Below are 10,710 nucleotides of genomic sequence, written 5' to 3'. Positions count from 1 at the left end.
TCTCTGTCATTTAACAAATCATGTAACTATTTATCTACTGCCTGTACTGCATCCAGATTCCCTCTGTAAGTACCCACCGTGTCACGCGAGCCCGATGCCTCTAACCTCAATACTGATTTATCAGGACAGTACTTTTTATCATCAGACGTCCTGTAACTGATCCGCTTTCCAACCCCTCCCTGACAAATGGGCTCAAACAATCACCGTTAAGTGGGAATCTTTAATGTGTTGAGGTTAGCGAGGCTCTGCCCCGGGGGATTATCGCAGATCAAAACACACACCATGTTCTCATTCAATTATTGAAGCCATTAAGCTCAAAGACTGGATCATCATTACTGGTTTCTTTCTCACTCCTCAGTCTGTCGAATTAAACGAACGTCGGATGTTTTTGTTTTTTCAATCACCTCCTTGTTTCTTTTGAACTCTCTTTTAGGAGCCAGCCAGGTTGTATCCTCCAGTCGCTGCAGAGAAGAGGAAACCAATCAGGGTCCTCTCACTGTTTGACGGCATTGCCACAGGTATACTGACACTACGTTTTCACTGCTCATACGATCAATCTATGGCATCAACTCTAAAACAAAAAGGTTCTAACACTTCAGAGTGCTCCATGTGGTTGTTGTCTCCATGTCTCTTTGACCTCTTGTAGTCATAGCCAGTAAGTTTTAAACTCAAATTCATGTCTCTCTGATCTCAGTTAGCAGCCTTATTCTAATATATCTACTTCTTTGGTTTATGATCAAAAACCTGCAAAACTCATTACCTTCCTTCATCCTTGGCCGTGCAAAATCAAATCAGGATCAGAAAGACTTTTTCTTTTTTTCTTTTTTCGACATGGAAGTTGCTCTTATAAAGATCATGTGTGCTTGAATATATATAATATATATAATATAGAAATATAAACGCTAAATGGACTCTTTCTAGTCTTCTAACTCCTCAAAGCTCTTTGACACCGCAGGTCACAGCGACACATTGACACACTGATGATAGAGGCTGCTGTGGAAAGTGTCCATCACAAGTAAATAATCCAATTATTAAACATTCATAAGGGAAACACTCTACACGCTTACCTGCTACTTACATCCACCTGTTAGCATCTTTGTACTTACGTCTCACAGCGTCACGTGGCTGCTTAAATGCCAACAGACTTTTCATTCTGTCTGTTATGAAAGTGTAACAGAAACACACTGACACTGTATTTAAAATGCTCGACTCGTCTTGAATGATGATCAACATTTTAGAAGTCATTGTATCAGTGGAGGACTTTCATCAGACTGCTTCTGTTTGTTCTCCCTCTGTGGGTTTAACCACACGTGTTTTGTGTGTGTGTGTGTGTGTGTGTGTGTGTGTGTGTGTGTGTGTGTGTGTGTGTGTGCGTGTGTGTGCGTGCTCTCAGGTCTGTTGGTGCTGAAGGATTTGGGCCTTCAGGTTGACAAGTACGTGGCGTCTGAGGTGTGTGAAGACTCCATCACTGTGGGCATGGTTCGCCACCAGGGTCGCATCATGTACGTGGGCGATGTACGCAACGTGACGCACAAACATGTGAGTCAAATTGGTACTTTGTCTCTGGATTCACTGTTTTTAAACCCCTTTAGGATTCTGCTAACTCACGCTTTGTTGTGCTCGTCAGATTGAAGAGTGGGGACCTTTTGACCTGGTGATCGGAGGAAGCCCTGCAACGACCTCTCCATAGTCAATCCGGCACGGAAAGGCCTCTATGGTACCATGCTCTTTCTCTTTGAATCTGTTGGGGCTCCCCCTAGAGTACAGGAGTTTTCTTGAGAGAATATTGCTAACAAAGAAAGGGAACTAAAAAGAAATGTATCCCTCAAGAGGTATCAAATCTTGATCCGCCTTTGATTTAACTCTTCTTGGAGATGAAATGTGGAGGCTGAACTTTCTCTCTTTCTCCCCTGCAGAAGGAACAGGCCGCTTGTTTTTTGAGTTTTACCGCCTGCTGCACGAGGCTCGGCCGAAGCTGGGCGATGGACGGCCGTTCTTCTGGCTGTTTGAGAACGTGGTTGCTATGGGAGTCAGCGACAAACGGGACATCTCCCGCTTTTTAGAGGTACGATGACCGAATCCTCATTATAATATCGTACATCGTGTGTTTATTAACAGCCGGTCTCTCTTCTGTTCAGTAGTGTGTTTTCTTTCATTGTGTGCTATAGTTGTTATGTACTAAACAATATCTCAAAGTTTGTAGCTCGGAGTTAAAGGCTCTTTTCGCGTTACGCAGCTCTTCACATCTGTGTCCTAATAAGAGAATCAACACAGACCTGCAGAGTGAATCTGTCAGGAGTCTTCTCCTCAGACGAAGATGTTTGAATACACTTAACGCTGCTGTTTCTCTGCAGTGTAACCCCATTATGATCGATGCCAAGGAGGTCTCCGCTGCCCACCGCGCTCGCTATTTCTGGGGAAACCTGCCCGGCATGTCCAGGTGATACAAACACATGTGCACACTCCACCAGTCTGAGCTGTTTCACGAACACAAAAGCTGGGTTTGAAGCGTCGTTTGACCTTCTTGTAAATATGTTTGGCGTCTTTTTTTTAACCCTCCCTCGTTTTTTAAATTCAGACCTCTGGCAGCCATGACGAACGACAAACTGGACCTACAGGAGTGTCTCGAACACGGACGCACAGCAAAGGTATCCACATCTGTGAGTGAGTGTGTATGTGTGTGTGCATGTGCTTCCTATCACTTGTGTATCGCATGCTTTAAACTGGTGGTGAGCAGAACTGTATATTCACATGTGGAAAGAATTTAAACTTGCTTTCAACTTTATGAAATGTGTAAAGACTCGAAAAGTGAATTAAGCTTTTGGACAAACGTCTGTAATGAATTCATGTCGAATCCAAACTTAATGTCTCCGGATTGGAGAAAAACTTGTTTATAGTATACATTTCTCTTTTGATCAAATATATGACATTTACCTGTCAGATTATTATTTTATTATTGAGTCAGGCTGAAATGCCATCAAAAGCTGTAAATAAAGAGAGTATCAGAGTACGAGCATCAAGCTTGTGAATTTTCCCTCCAGTACATATAAAGTCTCATGCTCAACCTTTAGAGACACATCATCATTGATTGATTGTATTTAGAATTACTCAACCTCCAACCTCATCCATGATGGGTAAAAAGTGCCACAGTTACCTCCTGCCATGGAGCCATAAAGTATAAACTGGCAACATAAGAAAAAAAACTGGACTGAAGTCGAGCACCTGATGTACTTAGCTACGTGTCACCACTGGTTTTACCACATGTCCTTAAATCTCAATGTGTTATAGAAAGCTGCTCTTACTTAACAGCTGTAGGATTAAATAAGGATTTACTATGTGTGTGTGTGTGTCTGTGTCTGTGTTTGTTTGTTTGTGTGTGTGTCTGTGTGTGTGTGTGTGTGTTTGGCCCTGGATGTTAATTCCAGTTTGAGAAGTTGCGTACGATAACGACACGCTCCAACTCTGTGAAGCAGGGGAAAGACGAGCATTTCCCCGTCTACATGGACAACAAGGAGGACATCCTCTGGTGTACAGAGATGGAGAGGTAAGCATGCTGCGTGTGTGTGTGTGTGTGTGTTTGTGTGTGTGTGTGTGTGTGTTTGTGTGTGTGTGGATTGTGTGACACTTTAACAATTTCTAACACGTTAATGAGTTAATTCAGACTTAAAAAATGTAGTCTCTACTTTTTAGTTGTTTCAAAAGTACACAAAACCATCCGCAGAAAGATAGTCTAAATGTTAACTGCCTTTTAATTAAACTGTAACTTTGCAGTAGGTGTCAGATGAGACAATTATTAGTACACAACATAAACAAACTTTTTTTTTCACTGCAGAGATTCACGAGCAGTAGATACGTTATACATTTGAATATTAAAAAGAAGTAGGATAATGCACTGGACAAGATCAGGAAAGAGATAAGAGTTCACACTTTTTCCACAAGGAGGCGCTAAAGGACACAAAGTGAAAGGTCCTCACAGGAGCTTTAATTTATTACACCCAAGCAGCAGTCATGTCCTCAGCAGCAAACACTGTAAGGGGGGTGAATTTGTTTATCACTCATCCGTGATTGATTTATGAAGGATGATTCTTAACCAGCCTGTATCTGATCTGATGTCGTGATGTAGCTGTTTGTCTTCAGACCGGCCTCAGCTCCAGATCTCAGCCTGTTGTTAGCTTGTCTGAAAGTTAGGTTGGGTCAAGTTTTCCAGCATGACGATCGCCATCTGCAGGCTTCCAAAGCCTCTTTCAGTAACCGATGGGTAACATCACTCAGGCTGAAGTGGACTCTGTTGCTTCGTCCACTACCTCCGCATGGTTGTTTTTTTTATGTCACGTTTTACCTAAGGAAATCCCCCGCACCCCCCCTCCAGTCTGACAGGGACAGTCTCCAGCTGTGAGGTGCATACTGTATGTGAACAGCGAGGTCACATAGTCCGTAATCACCCTGATATTACCCGGAGTGCATCTGTGAAAACAATTTATGCTGGTGTATCTACAACAGGGAGATGTGACATGCATGTTTTATTTTTGATTTGCATTTAACTTTAGATTAAATCTTAGCTTTGCTGTAGTCTGGCTTTCTTCTTTTCTACAGATCTTTAAAATCTCTGAATGAATCCATATCAATTAGACTGGGCAAACTGTACATCCATAAATGTAGGAAACCAGAAAGTGTTAAAATGAGTCACTATAGCAGCTGGTTATTATCTTTCTATCTTACTCCAGACATCTTTCATCCAGTTCAAGCTAAAATCAGTGAATGTTTTCGGTGTGTTTCCAGGGTGTTTGGTTTCCCTGTCCACTACACAGACGTGTCCAACATGAGTCGTCTGGCCAGGCAAAGGCTGCTGGGACGTTCCTGGAGCGTCCCCGTCATCAGGCACCTCTTCGCCCCGCTCAAGGAGTACTTCGCCTGCAACTAGTCACACACGCCATCAACCCTCTCTCTCTCCAACACACACACACACACACACATACATACACACACATTCTCAACAGTAAGTAACAACAGACACACAAAGGTTACAGCCTGTACGTGAAGGTTGGCTGATGCAGGATGACAAAGATGACCGAACACACACACACAACACATTTTTAAACATACAAACACACACTCTGTAAAGGACTGCTTCCCTAGATCCCATGTAGACCACTGGCTGACCTTAGTCCCCTGGTGCTACCTTGCAGATGTCCACACACACACACACACACACATAGACAAACATTGGTACTGTATTTCTTCACACACAAACTGCCTGTCCAACCTTGAAACTGGTGTCTTCTGCAGCTGGAGTTCAAAACCTCCAGAAGCCCAGGTTTTCTGTTTTTTTTTTTTTTTACAACTACTAAACACATCAACACACCAATGAATCTCTCAGAACTACTAACACCTAACTAACGCTAACACTTTACTGTTTTCATACGTAGTGACAGTGATGCTGTTATGTCAAACAGTGAACTCAATTTACACCCACACACGTAATGTTCATGGTGCTGGTCAGGCAGTGACAGAGTCCAACTGGTGCAACTTTAATACAACACTTTTAAAAGATTTTGGTGCTCTTATGGACTGAACGGTCTGTGGCTGACAGCTGAGTGAAACCACATGCTAACGAGCAGGTGGAGGAAACACCGGGCAGGCACGTGTCGCAGGTTAAAAACGTCTTTTCATACCTCAAATCAAGCTGAGAGTGCAACCAGATTAATTCCTGTGAACAAATGAATCAGACTGTAAAAGCTGCTCTGGAGGTAGAAACTATTTTATTAATATGTGCAATAGAGAAAAACTGAAAACAGATTTCTTGGGGGATGTTTTAGGTCTCTGTTTACTTTGTTTGTTACCCAGAATCTGCCTAATGCCCATTTTTATATATATATGACTTATACAATCTTCATCACCCCAACAGAAATGTTCTCTCCAAAAAGACGAGAAATATCAAAGAAAAGAGCAACAAACCATAACTGTGATATATCAAGGAACGTTAGCCTCCTGTAGAGATCATAGCTCTTTACAGGAGATCCACACTAATGATGGTGCTAATCTTTACCGGGGACTTTAATACAGAGACGTAAAGATCGGAGTAGATTCAGGCGTTAAACTAAAAACTCCACACAAAAAACATATACATCTCACCATCTCTGTAAAAAACAATTACAAAGCATTTTAGAAAAAGAAAAAAAACAATCAGGGAATGGCTGTATTGATTTATATGTAAACGCATCCAAAGGAAAGTCTGGTTACTGTTCACGTCCTCGTTGTTTAGAGCGCCCTCCTGTGGGCAGAGAAACCAAACCAAGGCACGCCAACTTAAATGTGGAAGTGTGTTTTGAAGTACATTACGTGAAGAAGACTAAAGCACATGTAAAAGATGTGTCTGTTAAATGAGTGAAAGAAAACAGTGCATCAAAACATTAAAGACAGAGGATGATTAGAAATAGAGAAGAGTAATAGGTAAAGACCACAGAAAATACAATTCACGTGTTTCTCAGCTGCTTCTGTGTTGGGTAAGCGTTTTGAAATAAAGTCCCTGTTTTTTTGTAGCTTTGATTTGAAAGTGGTCAGCATCAGGACTGTCCTTGTTATCATGTGGGAGATTATTTAAGCTCTGCGTTGCGTGCTAAAACAAAGCTGTTTCACCGCGTCCTTCCTAAACGGCTCAGAGGGAGAGCTCGACAAGGACACGCGATGTGTTCGGCTCGAACAATCCTACTTTTTTTTTTTTTTTTTGTTGCTTGCAGAGTTTGTGTCAGCTGTCACTGGAGATGAACACATTGGGGAGGGGGGGAGAAGAATGTAAAAGTCATTGCTCATACTTGAAGTCATCCTGAAGAAGAAGAATAGAAATGTTAAAAACTAAACTGTTGCCTCTGACCCAGAGCGTTGGAGATGTTGTGAAGTACATGTGTAGATTCTATTTTATCACAGTTTCATTGCTGTATGTTGCTACGAAGCAGACGTGTGGATGTTGCTGTTAATGTCAACATGAAATTCAGGAATCTTGCTTTTAAAAGTGATCCGTGCTCACTGAGCTAAAGAGAAGATGTCATAACACTGAACCACACATACTTAATAAGATCATTGACCTTCAACCTTTTAGTGGCCATTATGATAATGTAATGTTTTCTGATATAATCCAGAGACACAGTACCCCTCCTCAAACAAACACTAGTAATGTGTCGTGTTGTGTTGACCTTTAAGATCATGAATTCCATCCAACGTTAGATATTGGAAGGGACAGGAGATTGTGTCCTTTATTTGTTTTCATCTTTTATACTCATAAATAGGTATAGCATCTTTTGAAGCAACTGATATTCTTCTGTGTTCAGCCTAATTTCTAGATTAAAATCCAAATCTAACCGCGAGGCAATGAAATCCTTTTTATTTGATTGGTCGAATGGGATGATTTCTTCTTCTCACTTAAAACCTCGTCTTCTTAAACCGAGCCGGTCTCTCCCTTGAAAAACAACTCTAATTTAAACAGTTACTGTGTTTTTCCTTTGAATTGTTTCATTCCTTCCAGATTATTTTTTGCCTCCAGAGCAGCTCTTCCTCTGCGAATCATTCATGGACTCGTTTAAAGTAAAAACACTGAACCTGAGAGCCTCGTGTCTCGTGGCTCAGCTGTAGTGTTGTATCTCCAGTCAGAGCTCTTGCAGTTATGTTTCCATTATTGCTTCATCGGGATCAGAAATCTTCGACGGTTTTCGCTGCCACATTCACTGAAGCAAGAACCGTAACTATAGCAACTATGCACGTTTTTTTCCTTCCTGCGACAGAATCAAATGGTGCTGAATAAACATCCTAATATATCGCACACATACAAATTGTATAACCAAGCTTTGGTGTTTCTTCTGCCTTTTGCCCAATGCATGCTGGGATGAACTCAGCCGCTCCTGTCACCGTGAAACAGGAATAATTGAGGAAAGAAAACGTCGTCCAATAAAGTGTTCCTGAGTCTCTGACACTCAGGCACTTGTGTAGATGTCGATTTAGACAGGGCTGTCTTTAGATAAAACATCTCTGGTGCTTTTGGTCCTCAGGCGGCCATCTTTTTCCTGGAAGCCTTCCAATCCTCTGACCTTCCTCAGATACCAGCTAACGACTGGCCACACATAAACACACACACAAACAAACACACGCACAAACGGAAACAATAACCACCAATAAACCAGCAGGTTCAAACTTTTTTCCATCATGTTTACTCTCCGTTTATACAACCGACCTTCAGGTGCTTTTTAAACATCACTCTTTTTTACAGTGCGTTTGCAGGTTAAACACACGCATACACACACACAATCAGACACACGCACACACACACACATTGGCTGGAAACAGTGCCGCCCTTTACGTTTCAACTGTCCTTACAACACACACAAACATGCATACACACTGTGTTTTTTGCCAGCCGCCTGCCCACATCAGGCTTCCCGCGGCGTCAAAGGGTGTGACATCATCATCCTGCGACACTTGGTGCTCCCAACCCCCATCCCCCCCCCCCCCCCCCCCCTTGAAACCCGACCCCCAGGTGCTGCATGTCAGTCAGTCAGTCAGTGTAATCTCCGATTCCATGTTAGATTAGGGAGTAATGATCATTATAATAATGGTAATAATAACGACAATAATAATCTGTTATCGTGTGTGTGTGTACTGTTCCAGGTTGGTGCTCAGTTCAGTTCAGTCTCAGCCTAGAAAGGAGAGAGGGAGGCTAGCGAGAGCTTATATTACAGTTAGTATAGTGACTTGTTCTATAGTACCCGAGGATGCCGGAAGAAATTGTTGATCAGATGAACGAAAGGACGCTCTCCAACAAAAGCAAGTTGAAATGACACTGTCAATAAGTCAAGTACCACGACAACTTCCTCAGTTCATGTTCTGAATCTTAAAATGGAGAGGATTTGGGTTCAAAGCAGCCGCCCCATGTAGAGAGCGGGCGGGACCGCTAACAAATCTGACCTGTGAGTCTTTTCCTCCACGTCTGAGGAACGACAAAAATATGTGCCTTCCAGTTGATCATGATTTGTGAATCGTTGTACAGTTTCCTCGAAGGCTGTGCAGTCAATGATCGACAGATGATTTCCTCGGTTGATTATTCAGTGTTAAAAAAACAACAAAAAAAAACCTTAAAAGTGAAGCAGAGTTATCCCCAAGCCCCCCATGGACATATAAGAAGAGGTCAACAAATGCCTCGAGTTCTGCAGTAAAATAACGCACGCCATGTACAGGGACGACCCCAGGTTCAACTCACACTGCACGTCATTTGTCCCTCTCTCATCCCTGTTCCTCAGACAGCTCTTCTGGTATCTCACTGAAGGCCTAACGGTGATATTTGAACTTGCTTGTGTTTGAGCGTGCAGTCAGATTTAAGGGTGAGAGCGACAGAGTTGATATTTTAACGTGGAGGGTGATTCTGTGAGGATGGTTCTGTTTGCCTATCAGCAGCTTTTTTAGGCTGAGTGACACGTTGTTGTCCACACTGATACAACGAACACACACACAACACCGTTATTAACACACGCAGACACACACGCCACCGACAAGCTGCGGCGCATTCAGACACTCGTCTCGTGGACTAAATGAAAGATGAGCTTTTAGGAAAAAGGAGGACCTGTTGGTGTTTCAAAAGGTGCTAAAAATTTTATCTGAAAATAAGAAAAATATATTGTTAGGGGTATAAAATCAAGTTTGTCTTTACAATGACTGTATTTAAGTTTGTCGTAGTAATGAAGAGGCACTATTATTATTTTACTCTTGTATGAATATGAACTAATTAAAAGGCATTTTAACTTTGTACTTGAACTATGTAAGAAATGACCCGTGAATAAAAGAGACTGTTTCTTGTGAAAGCTCGTTTTTTTTATTTACATGTTGGTTGCTTTTCTTTTTCTTTTTTTGTGTCTATTTTAGCAGCTTTTCTTTTTGTGTGACTTTCTGACTTTGCTGACATCAAGCCAACACAGTAACACTCAGCGTTTTTCTCCTCTCTGAGTGAGTGTGGTTTGTCGTCTTGTGAAAGTTTAAGGAAGAGAGCAGGACGTGGACTTAATGTGTGAATAGCAACTAAAATATGAAATCAATAACTACATTTAGACATCACATTTGTTACACCCCTATTTATTTTTTTAAACATGCATTCTTAGTGTTGGTAGTAAATAAGGAACAGGAAGCAGTAATTGATCAGCTAATGTGTAGCCTATTTTATTCCATTTCCTCCCATATTTAATTTTTATAAATCAAGGATTATCTTGATGTTGAACACCTCTGCATCCTTCAAAAGGTGCGTTAAAAGACTGATTATGTCACAGCGCATGTAGTAGGCTGTCAGTGTCCTTTTTATCAGGCTCCTTCTGATGGAAATGCACCATACTTTTCCCGGGTCATGCATCTTTCTTGGCCTGTGTATTCCAAGTTTCATTGCACGCTGTTTTAAACCAGACCAACAATTAGACTTTTAAATGTAAGCAATAGGTTTTATCTCGGTCCCAAAAGGTTGCCATAAAAACATTTTTAAATATCAAATGGAGCCTTGAAACTTTCAATGATAGCATATGTTCAGTTATGTTATTTAGTTGAGGTGCATCTGTCAAGGTTGCTAAGCAACAGGAGTGGCCATTAGTTGGATACGGGCGGAAACAGCTGGTGATGTAAAACCAGAAATACTCTGAAGACCAGACCCGTCCCATTTTAGTTCAGCCTGAGAGGTCTACACAGGCT

The 10,710-nt window shown here is 41.7% G+C and overlaps 1 protein-coding gene across 1 annotated transcript in view; it reads left to right on the top strand.

Moving 5' to 3' along the window:
* The window catches only part of dnmt3aa (DNA (cytosine-5-)-methyltransferase 3 alpha a), a 57,673-nt gene extending 47,831 nt beyond the window's left edge, over positions 1-9,842 (top strand). The window contains 9 exon segments of the mRNA XM_079362910.1: positions 434-518; positions 1,394-1,539; positions 1,628-1,664; positions 1,667-1,717; positions 1,917-2,065; positions 2,355-2,440; positions 2,579-2,648; positions 3,426-3,544; positions 4,780-9,842. Of these exon segments, the coding sequence (XP_079219036.1) occupies positions 434-518; positions 1,394-1,539; positions 1,628-1,664; positions 1,667-1,717; positions 1,917-2,065; positions 2,355-2,440; positions 2,579-2,648; positions 3,426-3,544; positions 4,780-4,921 (885 nt within the window). The 3' untranslated portion in view covers positions 4,922-9,842.
* The last annotated feature ends 868 nt before the right edge of the window (positions 9,843-10,710 follow it).

Source organism: Symphodus melops (genome assembly GCF_947650265.1).
Source record: "Symphodus melops genome assembly, chromosome: 1".
In the NCBI taxonomy this organism is placed as follows: domain Eukaryota; kingdom Metazoa; phylum Chordata; class Actinopteri; order Labriformes; family Labridae; genus Symphodus; species Symphodus melops.
This window is presented reverse-complemented; position numbering and strand designations above follow the sequence as displayed.